Source organism: Amia ocellicauda, chromosome 1 (assembly GCF_036373705.1).
Source record: "Amia ocellicauda isolate fAmiCal2 chromosome 1, fAmiCal2.hap1, whole genome shotgun sequence".
Classification (NCBI taxonomy): domain Eukaryota; kingdom Metazoa; phylum Chordata; class Actinopteri; order Amiiformes; family Amiidae; genus Amia; species Amia ocellicauda.
Genome location: NC_089850.1, coordinates 13,014,693 through 13,035,277, shown reverse-complemented (window position 1 = coordinate 13,035,277; position 20,585 = coordinate 13,014,693). Strand labels below are relative to the sequence as shown.

At 39.7% G+C, this 20,585-nt stretch overlaps 4 protein-coding genes across 5 annotated transcripts in view; 2 read left to right on the top strand and 2 right to left on the bottom strand.

Moving 5' to 3' along the window:
- Nucleotides 1-1,897: 1,897 nt before the first annotated feature.
- On the bottom strand, nt 1,898-5,613 carry LOC136768462 (E3 SUMO-protein ligase ZBED1-like). Its single transcript, XM_066722727.1, has 2 exons — nt 5,494-5,613; nt 1,898-5,384 (listed from the first exon to the last, which is right to left on the bottom strand). The coding sequence occupies exon 2, from the start codon at nt 5,346-5,348 to the stop codon at nt 3,441-3,443; it is 1,908 nt and encodes a 635-aa protein (XP_066578824.1). The 5' UTR covers nt 5,349-5,384; nt 5,494-5,613; the 3' UTR covers nt 1,898-3,440.
- Nucleotides 5,614-5,647: 34 nt separating this feature from the next.
- naa20 (N-alpha-acetyltransferase 20, NatB catalytic subunit) lies at nt 5,648-8,579 on the top strand. The gene is made up of 6 exons (XM_066722844.1): nt 5,648-5,758; nt 6,252-6,276; nt 6,553-6,643; nt 7,069-7,204; nt 7,546-7,691; nt 7,887-8,579. The coding sequence occupies exons 1-6, from the start codon at nt 5,706-5,708 to the stop codon at nt 7,970-7,972; spliced, it is 537 nt and encodes a 178-aa protein (XP_066578941.1). The 5' UTR covers nt 5,648-5,705; the 3' UTR covers nt 7,973-8,579.
- Nucleotides 8,580-10,365: 1,786 nt separating this feature from the next.
- crnkl1 (crooked neck pre-mRNA splicing factor 1) lies at nt 10,366-16,504 on the bottom strand. Its single transcript, XM_066722612.1, has 14 exons — nt 16,295-16,504; nt 15,806-15,958; nt 15,382-15,473; nt 14,850-15,008; nt 14,573-14,739; nt 14,212-14,390; nt 13,925-14,095; nt 13,438-13,629; nt 13,204-13,263; nt 12,809-12,889; nt 12,237-12,476; nt 11,946-12,047; nt 11,343-11,591; nt 10,366-10,877 (listed from the first exon to the last, which is right to left on the bottom strand). The coding sequence occupies exons 1-14, from the start codon at nt 16,340-16,342 to the stop codon at nt 10,590-10,592; spliced, it is 2,181 nt and encodes a 726-aa protein (XP_066578709.1). The 5' UTR covers nt 16,343-16,504; the 3' UTR covers nt 10,366-10,589.
- A 174-nt stretch (nt 16,505-16,678) lies between these two features.
- cfap61 (cilia and flagella associated protein 61) overlaps nt 16,679-20,585 on the top strand; it is a 32,525-nt gene continuing 28,618 nt past the window's right edge. For both annotated transcript variants that reach the window (XM_066722490.1, XM_066722407.1), the window contains exons 1-7: nt 16,679-16,778; nt 17,034-17,182; nt 17,284-17,434; nt 18,111-18,187; nt 18,584-18,651; nt 18,882-19,008; nt 19,448-19,580. In XM_066722490.1, the coding sequence (XP_066578587.1) occupies nt 17,040-17,182; nt 17,284-17,434; nt 18,111-18,187; nt 18,584-18,651; nt 18,882-19,008; nt 19,448-19,580 (699 nt within the window). In that variant the 5' untranslated portion in view covers nt 16,679-16,778; nt 17,034-17,039. The remainder of the gene's footprint in view (nt 16,779-17,033; nt 17,183-17,283; nt 17,435-18,110; nt 18,188-18,583; nt 18,652-18,881; nt 19,009-19,447; nt 19,581-20,585) is intronic.

The following is a 20,585-nucleotide window of genomic DNA, read 5'->3' as shown; positions in this document are numbered from 1 at the left end:
TTCAATTTAATTAGATCACCTCATACTGATTATTCACACAATCTAATCAAAGCATATAAAAAAAGACGTCTCAAAGTCAAAGCACATTATACTGAATGAAATGTATAATTAATCTTACAGAAGATACATACATACATACATACATACAAATAAAAAATCTGATAGTGAAATATAGTTATCTAGCACACAATACATTTTCATATATATATATTCCAATACCATTTTAGACAACATGGAGCCATGTGGCTTTTCATTAGTTTTTTTACCTTGCAAAAACATTGTGTGATCCAATGGAGATTAAAATAGTCCCATAAACACTGAAAAGCTGAAACCACATCATTTTTAAGATCTGAAAAGTGACACACTAATCCACACCTTACAAGATCACATCATTTGGCAGATCAGTAAACTCCTCCTACAAAATGCAATTGTCTCCTGGGAAAAAAGTTGCCTGTGATTTACAAATAAAACTGCAGGGGTTAAACATTTGATAATATTCAACACCACAGACCAAGATTATTGTTATTATTGATTTCTTAGCCAGGGTGAGAAACATTTCCAAAGCATTACAAAGTAATTTAACTACCCAGTGTTATTTTACGAAGGGTAGACTAAGACTAGTGCTAAGCAGGATTAATTGAAAAAAACATACTAAATTAATAGCAATACTGTTTGTAACCATCAGCAGCAACAACCTTCACTATAGTAATAATCATCATCATCACTATATACAAAGTATTCGAACTATCCACTCGAAACATTTCAATTATTTATTTATTGGAAAAAATTGTATTAATTAAATTGCATTGATTTATAACTGAACAGTCATTCAACTAAAATAACACTGTAAAGATTCCAGTTGATTTGTCAAAATTCTGTCTTTAATTCTCAGTTGAGAGTTGAACATGAAAATTTGCCTTTAAGACTGAAATGAAAAACAATGTGTTTTTCATTTCAGCGCTAAAGGCAAATTTGATAGAAATTGAAGCTCATTTATACAAAGATGCTTGGTCATCTGATCATGTTATTATAAGGTAATATTATAGCATTAGAGAATTGGTTCATCTATTGTGCATTTTCAGCTTTTCAATGCAACTTGGCTAAAGTAATGTAATCCTGTTGTTTTTTGTTCATTATTAGGTCACCCAGGCTTGGCGTTGTCTCTCCCTTCTTCAACAATTCCCAGAAAACAGTTGGGACTGAAGCAAGATAAAATGTGGTAACTTAATAGTGAAACTTATATTGTACATTCACCAAACCACCACGGAAGAATCATTAGTGGTCGGTCAAAGAATACATAGGTGTGGGCATCGTAAGAAAAGAGTTCCCTTTCATTTTGCATGTTACACATGAGTAAATCCCATAACGGCTAACTAAAGTGTAGGCTAGACATTTTAGATATATTTTACAGCTATCTGAAACAAATATAATAAATGAATTGTGTGTCAGGGCCTTCATTTGTACTCTCTTTCATCTTAGTGAATAATAGCGAATAATAGGACAAAGAGGTTTTATGATATTCAGGTCTGTTACAAAAGTAAGCATTGAGCAGAGTGGCTTCTAACTCATTAGTAAAACACATTTTCTAACTTTGCATTGTCTCTGACACAATGCAGCAAAATTGGAGAAACACTAAGCTTTCTAAAACCCTTAACACACTGCACTGTTGAACACAATAGGATCCACTCTTTGCCTTTTGAAGGGTGTCTAAAAAACATTCAAAACACCAGATTGAATGTGGCTTCAGTTTTGCAATAGTCACACACAGTGGAATAAATAAGAGGGATTAATTCCACAAATGGCAAAAGCAGACTTCATTTCATTACAGGGTGGAACAATGTGGCTTTTCTAATCCACCGCTAAAGGTGGTAAACCTTAAAAAAATAAGCAAACATAATTTTAAATTGGTCTTTGAGATGCGACTGGTATTTTATTCAAGTTTTACATTTTTTAAGCAGTACATGAATTTGATAAACAAACGTATTGCTTACAAAATACATTTCGTAGTATCGTAAAAAAAAAAAAATCGGTCTTTCCAAACTTGTTTAGCAACCGCATTTCGGATCACAATACAATGCAAATGATATGAAGTTGTGTACATCCTGTGTGTACTACAAATGTATGATCAATTATGAAAAAAATACACAATTAGCTTATAGTGTGCATAATTCAGACAATATATTTTGGTTAAAATAAAAAATATTTCAAAGAATAATATATTTTACAACAGCACTATTGTGATACATTCAAAGTCTTGCAAAATTATACTAACAAAATTAATGGTATTTATTCACCCTTGGGGAAGAGGACATTTTTTTTTGCAAAGCTTATAGTGGATGTTTGAGAGACTTGAGGACACAAACTGCACAGAATGACCTCCCCAGAATGTAGCTGACACTAAACTGGTACAATCTAACCTTCAGGGCTTTGCCAAATACTTTGGACATTCACAGAAATACCTGTATGTGCAGTTCAATATTACACAAACCGTAAATGCTACATGTGCAGAATAGAGAAGAGTTAAAACATCAAGTCTCCTTCCAAGTTCACAGTAATGATGAGGTGGGAACAAAACTACTGAATTCCTGAGTTGTGACAGCAGGTGGTGCTGTTTTGCATTTCCATTTGTAATATACATCTATATCTACATGTGCATTGAGTCGGGCTGTCAGAAGCTGTTTTTCTTTCTCTGAAATTACACATTTCAATTGAATTCAAACAAGGGTTTCACCTTGAACATTAATTATACAACTTGAAAAACACAGTCAGGTTCTGGTACTGGTAATGATGCTGGTAAACATTTTAAAGTCTTGGCTGCACAAATGCATGTACACTTTTACACAGTACTCAGCTGTACAGCCCCCATAATTTTTCCTGCTTATATCCTCTCTCATCCTTTGAGGAAAGCATACATTGACCATACATATTCAGAACTGAATATTACATCAACAAAAAAGGTATTGCAATGGATTGTTCAATATCTGAACTCAAAAAGACTCACAATACCCTGGTGAGCGCATCAGTATTCTGTATCAATATGTGCAATCTGAGCAATATCTTTTCAGTCATATAACATTTTGCAGAGCAGTAAGAAAATTGATAAAAGACTGCTTACTAGCTGGTAGTTAACATACATGTAGTGTATTTTCATAGAATTTCAGCACCCGCTCTTTCAACTACCAAACAAAATGTAAGCTTATACATCAACATATATCAAATAAGTAAAAATAATAATACAAAAAATTAATGTAACTGAATCAGACAAAATTGTCAGTTTTCATGAATGTGGATTTCTTACTGAAAGTCTTATTAGATGCTCTCTAAAGAATACAAGTGTGCTTCTTAACCCACTGATTATTTTCACAGTCTCTCAACACATTTTAACACATACATTTCTGAAGCCGACTCCGTGGCAGGGCACTTTTACATATGCAGATCCTTTAGGAATTTGAACATTCCTGCTTAATCTGAAGACCTAGCTCTGCAGCACCAGCCTCCTCTGCCAGGTCTGTGACTGGCGTCTCGCTGCCGTCTGCAGGGAGTGTCAGCTCTTTCATTGCACTGCGCACAAACAGCAGCGCGTCCAAAGCATCCGCATCCAGAGAGGCCCGTTGGTCCAGTAAAGCCCTATCCGCCGTGGAGAAGACTCTTCCGGACGGGACGCAAGTCGCTGGAATGCACAGGAACTTCCGTGCCACTTTAGCCAGAGTTGGAAAGCTGGAAGCGTTCTCTGCCCACCAGCTAATGGGATTAACGGCAGTGGGCACAGCCTTGCCAGTGACATACTGCTGGACTTCATCTGCAGGAGTGCAGGACGAATTAGTGGCACTGCCCTCCTGGTAATACTTCCCAAGAAGGAATGCCATGTCCGACTCCATGTTTTCCGACCTGCTCCGTTTGGCAGAAGGCTGCACGCTCTTCTGTGTTCCTGAATGGCGTTCAGCCTGTATGAGAGAGATGACTTCTGCTTGGACAGCACTGCGCTGCGTTGGCTTAAGGAACAGGAGAGACTTGTACCTGGGATCCAGGAAAGAGCAGATCAATGCTGGGTCTTTGCACCAGTTGTCCATGCTGTAGCACCTGTCTAAAATAGATGTCACTATTCTCTTAAACTCAGCCACGGCTTCTATGTCAGCTTTGTACACCCGAAGGTGTTGGCTTCTTAAGCTGCAGAGTATGGGGTAAACCCCACTGAGACCCGGGTACTCCTCTGAACACATGATGCGTGTGGCCACGTACAGGGGCCGAAGCACAGGAACCATGGCCTGCATCACACTCCACTGGCTGTCAGAGAGTTCATACATGGTGGTTTCGGAGGGGCTGACCACTTCCGCGTGATGGAGCGCTTCATATATACTCAGGCGATGCTGCAGCAGACACTCGAACATATCAAAGGTTGTGTACCAGTGGGAAGCACAATCGCTGACCAGCTCCGTCTGGGGTAAATCTGCCTTCAGCTGCGGCTGGAGCTCCAGGCTGGCCAGAACGGACTGGTTGAAATGGCCAACTAGTGCCTTTGCAGCAGATATGGTATCGGACAAGACCCCGACTTCATCAAATGCACAACGGATGGCCAGTTGCAGCGTCTGGCCAAAGCATTTAAAGTGACGCCAACCGAAAGTGTTGGCACAGTTCGCCATATTCGCCTCGTTTTCTGTCACAAACCCATACACTTTGTTTTTCATGACCTCAAACTCAGTGAATAGTCTGTTGATTTCTACTGTTATACTATGACTGGGAAGATGTCCTTGTACTTTCCTTGTCCCCAGTACGAAGTGATTCAGTTGCCATTTTTTATCCAAGAAATGTACAGTCAGTGTGAAGTATTCCTCGGCGGAGAGAGTGGACCACAGATCCACGGTGACCCCCATGCCCACTTCATTGGCCAACTTCTCCTTCAGTGCGTGTTTTTCTGCTTCATAGTGCAAATTCAGGCAGCGTTGCAGCTCCTTCTTCCCGGGGATCTCGTAGATCGGGTTGATTTCTTGAATGAATGCCTTGAACCCCATCCCCTCCACAATACTGGGCGGATGTAGGTCCATAGCGCACATTGCAACCAGCTTTTCCATGCGTTTTTCCCGGTCGTTTTTCTCCGCCGGATCAGTACTGTCCTGGTTATTTTTTTGGTAGGCTAATCGGCAAGCTCGAACTATTCTGCACCGTCGGGTGTTAGAAATAAAGATCTCACTGTGTTTAAACCGGAGATGGTTGTACATCGACCCAGTGCTGCCTCCGACATAGGCGAGCTGCGAAGAGCACAGACTGCAGGACACTTTATTCTTCCCTTGATTCTCCACTATCTTGAAAAACTTCCAAACTTCGGATCGCCGAGACCTTTCGTCTGCCATTCTGCTACCACGGGTTTAAAGTTAAAATGTTCTTATCTGCAAATGTTTCAAACAAACAAGGGCAATTCAGTCCAATGAAGTATAATGAGCTCAACCGGCTGAAGTTAAGCGTTTAAACTTATGTTCTACACAAACCGAAACTCACATAACGTGTACAATTGTGCAGATCCCGACTCTCCTGCTTCCCCCGGAGGTTTGCACCGTAACCGAACCGCCCCCACACGGACAAAGACAGCCGAGAACACACGCTTCCATCCGAACAACATCAACAGTGGCGGCGGAAGTTCCGCCCCCATTCGAGGGTCAAAGTGCGTAGGTCGTTCGCGTCACTTCCGTTTCGCCATCAACAGCAGGAGAATGACGACGCTGAGGGCTTTTAACTGCGACGATCTGTTTAAATTCAACAACATGTGAGTTATTAATTCAATCAGTGGCTGGATTAAGATAGCTCCGGTAATATAAAAATCTAAAGGCGTGCTGTGTTTTTGAGATCGCCCCTCTTCAACACGATCACCCGAACACAGGGCATGCCTGCAGTTCAGTGATGTGCGTATGATTGTGTACTTATTGTGTTACTCTCATAATTACACAGTCATCTAAGAATCTGGATTAATTTATTAACCACAACGCACTAAATAAGATTGCCGAAGAAGGTCGTTTAGTAGGTAGATTTATTTATGGTAACTCGTTCATATAGGGCTAGGGTGTGTCTAACCCTCGTTTTCTTTCTTTCTTTTTTAATAATGTAGGACTCTTTAAAACAACAATACACACGCTTCCCAGAGGGGTAGCAATAGGATTAGTGCATCACGCCTTAAGGTTTCTGATATACAAAACGATTGATATGTGGCAATATCACGGATTTATTACTTCTGTTAAAGTATTTGTCCCTCTGTTTTGCAGTAACCTGGACCCACTCACAGAAACTGTATCCTTTGAACTGAAGCCACCAGAAATGGACAGTCGATTTAATTACATGTTCTTTGAGATAATCTGTTGTTTGGTATCAAGTTTTCATACTAAACATTACAAACTTTAGGTAAAGAGAAGTTCTAAAGGTTTGAGAATAGAATACAGAAAACATCAACATAACAAGTCAGTGAAATGTTTGTACCTCAGCTGAAAAGGTTTTCCAAACTAAAACTGGTTGTCAGTATTTCACTTTTTTTTTTAAATACATATTGATTTAACGTATTTGCTGTAGTATGGCATCCCGTTTTACCTGCAGTACCTGGCTCACTGGCCTGAGTACTTCATTGTTGCTGAGGCGCCGGGAGGAGAGCTAATGGGTTATAGTAAGTGTTCTGTCCATTTTTTGTATTCATTTATGTTTGTGGGGAAAATGTGTTTCATCTAATGCTGTTTGTTGTCCTGGGAATCTTTTGAACAAGTGGGATCTCTTTAATAGGGTAATGATTAGAACTGATGCATTCGATCGATATATAATCAAAGGAATTGTACACTTCTGTATATGCTGCTTTCTGTTTAGGCAGTTAGTACTGTACAACACAGAAACCTGTTTCTATTTTATATAGTGCTTTTCATGGCGAACATCTGAGAAGTCAACGAATCATAAGAATATAATCAGGTTAAACATCTTGAGAAGCACTGCTGTGCTGTGATTGCTTGATTGTGCTCTACAGAACCTGTGGCTGAGATACCAGCGAGGGGGTTTAACTGGTGTTCCTGTTCTGTTGTGCCTTTCCTTCTCTCTCTGCAGTCATGGGTAAAGCTGAAGGCTCAGTGGCCCGGGAGGAATGGCACGGCCACGTCACGGCCCTGTCTGTGGCCCCAGAGTTCAGGCGGCTGGGACTAGCAGCCAAGCTCATGGAATTGCTGGAAGAAATCTCGGAGAGGTAATGTAGGCATCCGGTATGAGGATGTCTTTGTGTTGCTGTTGTGTACCTTTTTGATCCTGCAGTGTTATTGTGGTGAGAATATATGGCAGACGGCATGATACTGGTGCTGATGCTCTCTGGAAGTTAGGGTTAACAGTTTGATACGTATAGCTGCATAAAACCTCTGTCTGGGTGGACTGTTTTTTTTTTTTTTTAATTAGTTTATTTATTTTATTTTTTAACAAAATCTGGAACGGAATATGAATAATTTTAAAATGTATTCTTCTTGACGTAAGACTAATGTGTCATAACATTTAGCAAATTAAATGTTTTTTTTTCCCCCCCGTGTCTTGATGCAGGAAAGGAGGATTCTTTGTGGATTTGTTTGTGCGCGTTTCCAACCAGGTGGCAGTGAACATGTATAAGCAGCTGGGTTACAGTGTCTATAGGACAGTCATAGAGTACTACTCTGCCAGCAATGGGGAACCAGATGAAGACGCTTATGGTAAGGACCTCAGTGACTGACCTCCAGAGCTTTTCTTATTATAGCTGAACTAAAGGTGAAACGTGGACTCTTTATTGTTTTGTATAATGCAAGATCATTCAAATTATAAAGGTGCTCCTGTACCAACATAGCTATTGAAACTGTTCAGTGTGATACATGTGTAAAACCTCACACTTTAACTGCATTTCCCTACAGATATGAGGAAAGCCCTGTCCAGAGACACAGAGAAGAAGTCCATTATTCCCCTACCACATCCTGTGAGACCAGAAGATATCGAATAACTATAGGCTGTGGTTCTCAGGCAGCTCAGTCCCTTCTGAACCATTCAGATGTTAATTCAAACCACAACAAACGTAATGAAAAATATCCTAGAAATTGAAAATCGCTATTAATTTCTGGCAGGTTTTCAAATCTAAAAAACACACTGGCTTTAACAATTAAAAGATAAAAGGTGTCCTTTTTGTTTTTTTCAGATTTACTAGCCATAAAGTATGATTTTCAGAGAAGGTGGACACAAAGTTGTCTCAAAGAAAGACAATTAGATTTAGTAACGTTTTAAAAACATGAAAACAGGAAGTCCAGTAATTAAAATCAAAAGGTAGCTACACGTTCAATGCAAATAATAGTGCCATACAAAAAAATAAAAACAATAGAATCTATTAAATTGGATTAAAATAAAAAATAAGCCAAATGTGTGCATTTGTAAAAGATGGGACAGATAATTGCTGCAGCTGTATGATTACATTAGGGATTGCATTTGTTTGAGACCCACAGCTTTACTGCGAATTATTTATTGTTTTTTTTTGTAGAAGATTGTGAAATATGCACAATGAGATGTAAATTAAAAGGTTACATCAAGCTATAGGAATAAATACATTATATCCACAATGTATAGTATCTTTTCATCATTGCACATTGTGGTAAATAGTTACAGATCGTATTCACAAAATCTAAACTGTTTTCTCAATATGTACCATAGTGGAACCTTAGGGGAAAACACTCTCACTTTTGATGTTTCATTTTCTACATTGGAGAAATCCACACAACTTTTTAAAGTTAATTGTTTCACTGACATCAGGCTGATGTTGTCAGTATGGCTAATGGAGCTGGTCTGTTATTATTGATCTTGTATCACACTGCATTTACACAGATGTAATCATTGCCAATTTAATTGAAGTTCATTGATGTAGTGTCACTACAGTGGTGAAGAAGATGGAGTCACACGTTTTCTGAAAGCATTTACTTTGAATGAATCATAACTAGAGCCTGACTGATACAGGTTTTTTGGGTCCGATACTGATAACTGGGAAGCTAAATTTCCCGATTACCGATATATCTGCTGATATTTACTTTTTTTGTTAGCAAGCAAAACACATTTTCTAGCATGGATCCCTCAAATCTCTCCCTGTCTGAGAGAAATTGTCAAATATGCACTGAAGGCAGGATTTTTATGTTTTTACATTTTACATAATAAACTTAACATTAATTTTCATCATAAATAACAACCACAAATCAAACATTGTAAAAATAAATACAATAGAATAAGGTAGAATACAGGAAAAATATAAAAATATGCATGTTCTATACATTAGAACAAAGCCCAAGGCATAAGAGCAGTTTCACACAGAAATGGAAAAATATGCATGAGCAAATAATATGATAGTGTTGGTCTGGTCTGGTCTGTTGGAAGTGCTGGTCTGGCTTATATTTCTCAGAGCTCAACACTGCCCATCACACAGGGGCAGGTTATTACCGTGCAGGCAGCCCAGCACAGCTGCGTTTGTTTTAAAGAAAAGTATTTAAAAATGCCCTTGAAAGTGTAACTTATTTAATACGTATATTAAATGTATTGCAATACGAATCACAGCCAAAACACGATGTAGGATTTGAAATAGTTTTATAAATATCATGTATAGTTTCAGTTTCATCCAACATTGTCTGAGATGCATTTTTCACTCATTTTCTTTATATGTTTTACTGTGATCTGAGCTTGCTTGTCATTTGGATAGTTTTTGTTTGCGGATATCCAAGTCAACATCTTCAGTGAACATTTATGTTCATTTCAGTAAATGTTTTTTTATTTTATTTTAATTGCTATTGTGAATTTTGAAAAGCGATTTAATTAACTTTCAGTAAAAATGCGCCTCTATGCCATAGTATATGGTAATCTTCAGTAATGACAAAAACAAACCATAATCAAAACCCTGGATACTCAAATGCAGCACAGCTTTCAAAAACACTTTCTATTGGTTATGAGGGTTATAGTAAAACTCATGTTTATTGGTGTATGAGCCTGTGTTTCACCGCCGCTGCACTTACAATCAGTGTGGAGTCGGAGCTTCCAGCAAAAACTAAAGCACCATGACTGTTAAAAATAATGGTGAATAATTATATTTAACGACTGTAAAACCAAATCAAAATGTATTATTTATTGTCTGAAGTCTTACGAAGGATTTTATGGTAATTAAAAAAATATATTTAGCCAATAGTTTGAGAAAATATATCGGAAGATGTGGAAGATGTGCCGATACAGATATTTACGTAAAAGGCATAGGGCGATAAGATCGGTGCTCCGATATATCTGTCGGGCCCCAATCATAACCACTGGCCTGGTTGGTGGCAGATTCCTCAGCAATCAGATTTGATGGACAATTTAGAAGGTGCATTAAAAATACAAAGTACAAACCCAGCTTTATTCTTGTAAAAAAACAGGTATATTTATGGCAAGTTTGGGGATATAAATCATTACAATTGGAAGGGCAAGACCAAGGCAGTTGGAATTGCTGAAAGTTGCGAAGAATGAATGTTCTTCAGAATGTTTGCAGACAGACATTTTAGGATTCATCACTGTCCTTGTCCTTATCCTTCCCATGATCCTCCTCTTTCTTTTTATCTTGATCATCGTCGTCCGTCTTGGTCATCTCTGTCATTGTGATTATCTTCCCCAGTGACCATCTCACGTGGGGCTTTGGGACTCTCTTCTCCCTCCTTCTCCTCCTCCTCCTCCTCCTCCTCTTCTTCTTCTTCTTCTTCATCCTCCTCCTCATCATCATCATCATCATCATCCTCCTCCTGCTGCTGCTGTTTCTTCCACATTTTGGCCATGGCAAGCAACTTGAGGTTGGGCTGGTTTGCAGAATCCTCTGGGAAGATGTAGTCATAGTACTCCTCCCAACCTGCATCTGACTAAAAGAGAGAAAGAACAAAGTCCCATCAGTGGCTGACCACGAACGTGACTTTCAACAACTGAATTAGAGAGCAGCAACACTTTCCTGGGATTACAGGAAATGTCTTCACACATACTTGTGACTTCTAGTGGCTGTACTTTAAGCAATTGCTCAAATACAGACTAGTGATTTTATACCAGGAGATAATGCTGGCTATTCACAGAGTTATACTGTATTCATTTAAAAGGATAACATGTATACAAAGCTAGTTATTTTACATTGGTGTCAGTGATGGGATATCCAAGCTGTTCAATACTTAGTTCTGCAGAAAACTCAGTTTTCCGGGAGGGATACAGAATGACACCACAATGGTTATCAATAAGTTACTGTTCCGATTCAGTGGTTTGTGTTTTTCTATGGGAACTTGTCCCACCAAGCCCTGTCTTGCCTCTAAGTGAAAAGTGAACAGATTTCGAGATCTTACTCCATCCTCGGCCACAAGCTTTCTCCTCTTCTTGACTTTCTCCGGCACCAGTTTCCGCACTCTGTCCCGGGTGTTGTCGGTGCCAAACTCGGCCTCGAAGTCTCTCCAGGATTCCAGTAACATCAGTCGTTCCTCTTTTTCCTCACAGCTGCGCAGGGCTTTGTTGGCCTCCTCGTAGATCTGCCTGCACTTGGCCAGACGGTCCTCGCTGTCCACTGACAGCTCGAACTGGGCGTAACTGATCCATACCTGGAAACACACAGGGACCGCTAGTTTAGTTTTGCGTTTTTCTTGTGCAAGCATCAATGTGCAGATGCGTTCTCTCAAAGGATGGTTATTTGTTACTTCTTGGCCACACAAAACCAGACCAATAACCATACATGATCAGAAGATGCTCTTCCAATTTGTTCAAATTATGCCAAAACACAGCATGCACAGTACACTGAATAGAACTAAATTATCTTGCTAAGAACTGTCAATTAAATAACAGCCTTCTACTCAAACAAAAAAGTAAGTTTTTGCATATACCCACTAGGCAGGATGCTATAAAATAAGGATACTTAGTGGCTCACATGTGTTTGTATTTGGAAAGGAAAAGCTTACCTTGACGTGCTGAGTGCGCTGCAGCAGCCTCTTGTACAGCTGTCTTGTCTTTTCATATTCTTCTTGTTCAATTTCAAAGTCAATATAGGATTTCCAAAGTACCTACAATTACATGTATAATTAGAAAACATGAATTCATTTTAATGGTCAAAAAACAAACAATAAAAAAAACATGAGGATCAAAATATCCCTTTAAGTGTCTAAAAATGTATTGCACTGCATGGCTTAGACATTCAACTCATCATACAAAACAGCTTTTGTGAACCACACTGGCAAAATGGCCAAAATTACCTCAGGCATGTCCAGTCGCGGCTGTCCAATAGCCAGTTCAAAGATCGCCCGGGCTCTCTCTACATCTCCCAGGATGGTCTCCAGTTCACCAAACTTGATCCAGGTTGTACAGTTCTCCGGAGCAAACTCCAGATACTTCTCATAGAGCTTCCTGCATCGATCAAACTCTCGCAGCTGCAGCTCCAGCTCAATGTAGCCCTTAAAAAGCTTGTTCTTTGGACATTTCCCAATAGCTGTACCCTAAAGACAAATGACAATACAGAGCACTGAATAAGACAAATGGTAACACATGCCTAATATATAGCTATATATTGTGTATTTAAGGTCAATCCTGTGGACTTTTAAATATTGATCTTATTGCTCAGCCTGAATCTAGGGCCGCACAGAAACCTTGGCTGTATAAATGGGAGTGACACTCAGTACACTGTGGCTCCAACAAACAAAGTTATTTTTTTTCAGTTTTACAAGTTGATATAACTATTAACAAACACATACATAAATTATAAGCATATATATAATATAATATACAATAATTGGTAATACACTGCACGGCATACCGATCACAAACTTACCAAACCCCTCCTAGCGAAGGGGAGGTTCTTCTGTCTTATTTCAAACTGTCCATAAAGTAGCCACATTTTAGCAAAGGTAAACTGAAAGAGAGAAAATCAATCATATTTAGTTAAACTGGGCAATCCAGCGCACATTTCAGCGCACATTCAAGTCCTGAATCAGAAAAGTACTAATGTACAATATGACTTAAAATGTAAAATATAACAACAGTATTGTATGGTTATTGTGTAGGACAGGAGCGTTGGATGTCTTAATTTAGAATGGTCTACATCTAGTTGTACACCATTAAGATATCAGCTGATAATTAGGAAAACATTTCATGTCACAAAGAAAGCAGGACAAGTAGATGTGGTCCACAAAGGAATGCTGACCTTCATTCATTTCTAAAACGTACCTTCTTGTGTGGGATGAGCTCAAGGCATGCTTGATACACCTGTCTGGTTCTCTCTGGGTCCTGTTGACAGGGAAAAATATTAAAATAATTCAGAACTGTTTCTCTACTGTTTAGACAAGATAGCAAATCTTATATAGTCACAATTGCTCAAAAATATCTACTTTCAATATATGCCAGAAATCCACACTAAAGAAGGTAAATCACACACAAAAAGAAGGCTCTAAAACAACTAACCTTGACCTCTAATTCTTCATACAAAGCATAGTTGATCCAGAGGTAAATATATCTCCTCCAGTGCCTCTTTTCCTGGATGGGCGGGATATTGGCAATGGCCCTCTCGTACACTTCCCGAACTGTGTCAGGGTCCGCGTCACTCTCCACCAGCCTCAGATAATCAAACCAGGCGTCGTAGTTATGAGGGTTCGCCTGCAAGAGGAATTCACAGGAAAGGCAAAATAATTGAGAAGTGTAAAATTGTTGGAATTTAAAACTCGAGTTGACTCAACATGACATATCTGTTCAAAACATCTGATCTTGTAAAGCAGGCCTCTCCAGATCAAACACTTCAACACTTTCCAGCCCTCAAAGACCAGAGTGACCCTTAACTCATCAAGTCACTTGCTTGATCACAGAATCAACAGGTAACTAACATGTTCCCCAGTCTTTAATCATGACGATTTAGGGAGAGATTTTATTCTTCCCCGATTTGAAGTTTGCTCACCTTAACTTCCTCCTCGTACTGGAAACGCCTCTTGCTGACGATGACATCTTCAATCCCTCTTCGGTCTCCAAATTTCTTCTCAAAGACCGTGTAGTTTTTAAAGAGCTCCTGGGCCTGCTGCTTAGGGATCCTGTCCAAAGCGTACTTGTAGATGACTCGGACCCGCTCAAACTGACAAATACACACACACACCTTGATATTAGCTCATCTAAGTGGATCCTTGTATAAAAGGCACCGAGAGGGTGAGTACAATGAATACCGGGTAGAGTCTGAAGATCTTTCATTACCTCTTTTTGTTTTTCTTCAAACCTGGCAAAGGCCACATAGAGATGCTCATCGATGTATTCTTCTCCAAAGAACTCCACCGCCCTCTCGAACACCTTCCTGCCGTGGCCGATGTAGCCGTGCTTCTCTTCAAAGCGAGCATATTTGATCCAGTTCTTCACTTCAGGGTGGACGATTACAAGTGCACAGCAGTAAAGGAACATAACGTATCAAAGTCTTATTCTGTCTAATTTTTACATACCAGTGAAACTTCTGTTCCAACACAATGACCCTTAACAATCCAGCCCCTTATCTGACAAGAGGAACCACTTACACTGCTCGTTTCTAAGAATAAGGTCCTAAGACAAGCTCTGGAAAGGATATATCTCTCGTAAATGCAGCGGGCCTTTTCCACTTCCTTGTAGCGCAACTCAAAGTTGATATACGAGTGCCAGGCTTGCTCGTCCGGTTCCCATTCCATCCAGCGCTCAAACACCTGCCGACAGCCAGCGACGTTCCCCACCATCTCCTCCATGTAGGTGTATTTGTACCTGGCCAGAGAAAAGCCAGCTTAATTACGAAAGTTGAAGGTCAAAAGGATCTTAATTAAACCAAGTTCACTGCAAATATACTCTTGTACAGGGTTGAAGCTGAGCCTTACCAGAACTGGTTGACGCGGGGCAGGATGGTGATGGCTCGGTCCCAGATGTTGCGAGCGTGATTCACCTGCCGGTTCTTCATCTCCATCTCGGCGTACTTCAGCCATAGCGCAATGTTCCTGTGGTCTACGTCCAGAGCGCGCTCGTAAATGGAGCGGGCTCTGCAAGGGGACACAAATAAACAAGAATATGAACGTTTTCAAACTTGAATCCCATGGCAATGTTACATGGCTGTCATCAGAATTTGAAAACTCAGTGGACAGCTGAGCCTGGAGTGATTTTTATTTTGTAAACAAGGAAGTGATTCAGGTTCAACTAAACCAGTGCAATATTTAGCAGCATATACCCAAGCCAAACTGTCCAAGTATTTCAACAACTTAATATATAAAATGATTATCTATATATTTGTTTTAAATTAAACCTGCAAATCTCCTCCCATGACTTGGACTGTATACATGTTCTGCCTCCTATGCATATATATACAAACACAAAGGAAAAGTTCAGTTTGTGTATTCATAAAAAAGGGAAAAATACCTTTGAACTTCTTTCAGACTCTCCTCCCATTGTGCGTACTTGATCCAGTTACTGATGACAGTTCGGTTTTTGCGGATATGATCTTCAAATCCCTATTCAAGAAATAAAGCAGTAATTTAGACAGTGAACGCGAGAGGTGTCAGGGTAATTTTCAGTACATTTCTACTGGGTGTACACTAGACCTTAATTGCATCATTGTGTGATATGTGCACTCATATCAAATAAAAACAAAGAAAAACGAAATGTCTATTTTCTATTTATTTTTTTAGGTAGATTAAAACAAGGAACCAGTTGAACATGGTGCAATGTCTTGTATTTTGTATCAGATTTATTGGTGCACACACTACCAGCTGACGTTTCAGTTATGCACTAAATACAATATCCTCTTGCCACAGGGTGCATTAATCCAGAATTATGCACCTACTTTTCTCTTTCGTAGCTTGTAGTCGTTCAGCTCCTCTTCGTCGGTGATCTTCTGCTTGGGCGGCGGGGGCAGCAGCTCGAGTTCCCTCTCCTTGGCTTCTCGGAGCAGCTGCTCCGCTGTGATCTGCACCTCGGCCGGGGCTTTGTTCTTCACCTGCACAGCACACACAACAGCCCGGTCATCACAGCACCAGTGCAGCGGGTCAGACCTGTCGCTTACTGCGGCAAGCGAAGGGTCAGCACAGCATATAAGATCAAGAGTACGTTTCTTTCAACGAACTAGACATACACATCAGTTGAGTGCATTATTCAGTTAAAATGATTATGTACATATTACACGTAAAGCTAGATCTGTACACATTTCTTTATTTTCTTATATGGTGTAGTTCCTAAAATTAGAATACTTTCGGTTTTTGACACGGATTTAATTGATCAAAACAAACCCTTCGACAGGCCTTTCAAACATACATGTTTCGAAATGTAACATTACCTTCGCCACTTTAGGTATTCTTTGCTTTCCAGCGGCCGTAGACGCCATTTTTACTGGTAGTTACTTCCGATATAAAGAGAGAAAAAAAAATAAACAATAAGTAACCGCTTTGATTTCAAATTTATTTCCCAAATAAATGTTCCGCAGATTGGTCCGCCATGAAAGACGTCCAGCATGCGTGACCCCTAACCCTTCACCCCGTGACGTAACCGGTTCTCGAGGATACAGAGGTCACGTTCGTGTAGCGCAGATGTCCGCAAATCTGCGCTGCTCCACCAATGGGATGGGCGGGAGTCTGCAGATCTGCGCTGCTCCACCAATGGGATGGGCGGGAGTCTGCAGATCTGCGCAACAGCAACGCGACCATCAGGAGCGTTCTGTCGCCATGGGTACGATTCTGTTAGAGCTTCCCGGAGGTTTGCGCCCGCTGCGCATTTTAGAGGAAACACAGCTGCGTTTATTTGGGAGACGTCTATTGTAACAGGTAATCGGCGACGCAGTGTTACTTAAGTTTATTTTCCAAAGAAAACATCGCATTTGCAAAAGATGAACCCTTTCGTAACTGGTCTTTAAAGTGTAGGCTAAGACTTGTTGCACGAACTCGTCACTTCCATCGTGCCATGCACACGAGCAGGCTATGCCACAGATTCCCGTATGAGTGTTCAAGGAGATAAACCAGTTATTCCAAAGTTATCACTAAACCGCTGCCATTTTATCGGGCTGTCTTTGTTTGCCTTAGCGCACGATGAGGACCATCACCTCCTCCGATGGCACGGAAGAGACGATAACAGCGCGGAGAGCAGAGTCTGCAGATGCGCAGGCGATCAGCCGTCTGATCCGGCCCTCTACGGAGGCTGTGTTTGGACGCGTTAATGTGCTGTACCTGTTGTGAGTATTGCACAGAGATGCACACAGCTGTTTGTCGTCACTGTCTTATATAAGAAGTGGAATTAAGAACATTGTATTCTCAATATGAACCCCCTCTGTAGAGAGAAGACTAACCTAGCGGTGACGCTCGTCAATGCGCAGAGGGAAGTGGTGGCTCATGCTGCCTTCATAGACTACCCCAACCTGGGCACGGCAGACCAGGCTGACTGGGAGTCCTGGCTGCACAACAGCTACAGCAGTGAAACATGTTCAGTGAGTATCAAAACAGGGTCCATTCATTCATCTTCAATAATAATACTAATCGATCTACTACTACTAGACCAACCTTTCAATGTCTTGCTGCTTAAATCTCTGCAGTGAATCTAATTAAGACATTTGCATCACATAGATGTTTATGAGCAATACAAACAGAAGCAGTACTTGCAGAATCTACTCACTACATACTTTTCTCTCTCTTTAAAAATATTATTTCCCCTGTCTTGAAACAGAGTGAGCTGGTTTTACTCAAAATGTAACGTTTAATAATGTAGTAAGTTATACAGTGACGTACAAATACAGTACAATATACAAGAACTACTGAATAAGAGGTGTCAGATGACAACACATTAATACCCTTCAAATAGAGCATATACAAGTCCTAAAAAGTAAACAAAATAAGCTTGGGATCTGGGGTGAAGTGAAATATAGCTCTACCAGTGATGAGATTATAGTTTAAAATGATTATAGATGTATGGTAGAGTCTACAGTCTAAGTAGGTTATAGGTTAGAGTTCCCTAGAAAGTGGTCAAGAGAGAACGCAGTTCTGTGTTTCCTATTTATCGGCTTCTGCCACAAGGGGGCAACTGTGAACCTTTTGAGTGGTCACAATCATATTAGATAGCACATTTCAATACTGTATTTATTCTTAACTTAGATTCTTCCATTTCAGCCCCTGAACACACTTTTCATGCACCTATTTGTGGCACACCCTGACTTCTCTATTGGGAGTGCTAACGAGATTATACGGTAAGAATTTTACAGAACCATTTTACTGAGAACATTATTCTCTTTATTTTGCTATTAAATATACCCATAATATGACAACTGACCACTACAGTCTTTCCTTGAGCTTTGCTTTAAATTGAGTCTCATTGCCATTAAATTGTCTCCTGCTAATTTCTTTAGCGTTGACATTTTTTTGCCGGTAAACCAACATAATGCTTTTCGGGGGACTATTGATTGTTTATGGGAAAGTAAATCAGCAGAGCCATAGCAATCATTGCCAGCTAATTAGGTGGAGTTCATCAAAGCAGACTTGAACTACTGGAAAATGTACATGATGTGAACTGATCCTTTACATTTGAGTCAGTTAATTTTTGTCACAAGTCAATATTAAACTGCTGTCGATGTGCTTGTTTGCAGAACCGTCTTCAGTGCAGTCACAGAGCTGCAATTTATATATCTCTTTGTTCCAACCAGTGCCTCTTTAGGTAAGAAGTCTTAATTGAGAGGAAAAAATAATTAAGAGAAAATGTTTCTGTCCCTAAATTATAACTGGATACTGTAATTAACACGTCTATATGGCCATTAGTATTACCAATTAAAATAATGCCAAAAAATTATGTTTGCTACCTAGCTTTCGATCATAATAGTAAAGCTTGAATTAGTTTGGTTAAAACATGTACAAATTAAACGAATGCGTATCTCCCTTTGTTTTTAGAGCCCGCATTATCAGCAATCTTTAAACAAGTGGAAGGTCTTCAAGAGTCGACCACCGACAGTCCGTTTACAGCATTTGTGTGCGAGCGACACGATCATTGTCCGGCTCTACATATCCGCAAAGCCAGGTCTCTGCCCTTGACCTCCACACTTAAAAACACCATCAACTCTTAATTATGTCACTGATAAGCTTCCAAAAGTCAGATTCAATCTGAATTTTAACCCACTGACTAATTTCCAATTAAAACCCAGCCTTTTTATTGAAAGACTTTGCTCAAACACAAAGTATATTCATGTGAATTGTGTTGTGTTGTGTTGTCAGATTTTCTGTTATTACTCTTGTAATCTCAAATATGATTTTTATGGTTTAATTATTTTGCATATTGTGCCTCAAAGTTAGGACCCTGTCTTATCTTCCCAAGCCATTTTGTGGCTTCTGGATCAGTCTTCCTGCTGGGCAGTTAAGCAAGGGAGGTTCCCATGATTTCCCCTGTACAAGAGGATGGTTCAAATAAGGGGGATATGCTTGTGAGAGTCGCATTAAATACTTTTCATGTTTCATTTCAGGGTAGAGGACCACGATGATCTCACTCCTATATTCGCACAGCACACCAACAAGTTGCAGAGCACGTATGGGGATTATTTCCTTGCTGAACTTATTGAAGCCCAGGATGAAGACAACCATGCAGCAGTTTGTGAGGTTAGTCCTTTGAAGATGTACCAGCAGTGGTCTTGCAGAAGACATCATGTCAATATTATGCAACATACTCTTCATGGCTTGATGTTTATACCCTATACCTATATTTAAAAGGCCCACTGAAAAGTATTTCATAATATATCATCCCTCATCACATTATCTTCTTATGAATATTAGGATTATGTTGATTGCTTATTGTTTTTTGGAGCTTAAATTCAAATTATTCAGATTTATGAAGCGTACAATGTCTGAAGAAGTATCAATACACCGGTTAATTGTTGTTGTATTTCAGTTGCACAGTTCCTAATATGAGAGAAATATATACTAAAAACACAGTTAACAAGTATTAACAGTAAATTAAATGCACTAGATTAGCTAAAACTCTAACAAACAAGCTTGATGCAATAAAGCATACATTTGAACAGTAAGTTTTACAATGCAATCAAGTTTTTAACATGTCTTTCTCTTGAACATATTAAAGTGAAATGTTTATTTTGGGTGGGGGGGGCAGAATGAGAAGTCAATCTATACAATTTCAAAAGATTAAATATTTTCCCAATGATGTATGCATTGCCATTTTAAATAAGTTTGAACTTATATCTGGTTCATATATGAAGTACTCCCCCTATAGGTCAAAAGAGTGCAATTAAGCATAGTCCTTAAGAGAAAAATAAATGACTGCCTGGCAAAGCCTGCAAATTCAGATTCAGCCCATCAGTTTTCTGATTGACCCTATAGGGACTGATGACAAAAAATGGAAAACTGGTGTTTGAATTGAAAAGTGGTGTTTGAAAAAAAGTAATAAAAGCTGATAAGGATCGGCCTTCCCAATATGCTCCTCTCAGTTTCTGCTTTACAGTCACTAATCAGTGATCAGGAGGCGTAAGTGCCACAATCATGTCCTTGTTTAAACTTTTATAACATCGCTACACAAATCTCTGTGGGCGTGAGCTCCCTCAGGAGAGAGAAGATGACAGATCCCCCTTCCTCTTTCGGTAACTAAAGCTG

Excerpts from the sequence above, each read along its gene's own strand:
- LOC136768462 (XM_066722727.1), bottom strand. The coding sequence starts at position 5,348 with ATGGCAGACGAAAGGTCTCGGCGATCCGAAGTTTGGAAGTTTTTCAAG.
- crnkl1 (XM_066722612.1), bottom strand. The coding sequence starts at position 16,342 with ATGGCGTCTACGGCCGCTGGAAAGCAAAGAATACCTAAAGTGGCGAAG. Across the intron at positions 13,630-13,924 it reads AGTACGAGGAGGAAGTTAAG|GCGAACCCTCATAACTACGA; the intron begins GTGAGCAAACTT and ends TTCCTCTTGCAG. Across the intron at positions 10,878-11,342 it reads AGCTTGTGGCCGAGGATGGA|TCAGATGCAGGTTGGGAGGA; the intron begins GTAAGATCTCGA and ends TCTCTCTTTTAG.
- naa20 (XM_066722844.1), top strand. The coding sequence starts at position 5,706 with ATGACGACGCTGAGGGCTTTTAACTGCGACGATCTGTTTAAATTCAAC. Across the intron at positions 5,759-6,251 it reads CTGTTTAAATTCAACAACAT|TAACCTGGACCCACTCACAG; the intron begins GTGAGTTATTAA and ends TCTGTTTTGCAG. Across the intron at positions 6,277-6,552 it reads TGGACCCACTCACAGAAACT|TATGGCATCCCGTTTTACCT; the intron begins GTATCCTTTGAA and ends TATTTGCTGTAG.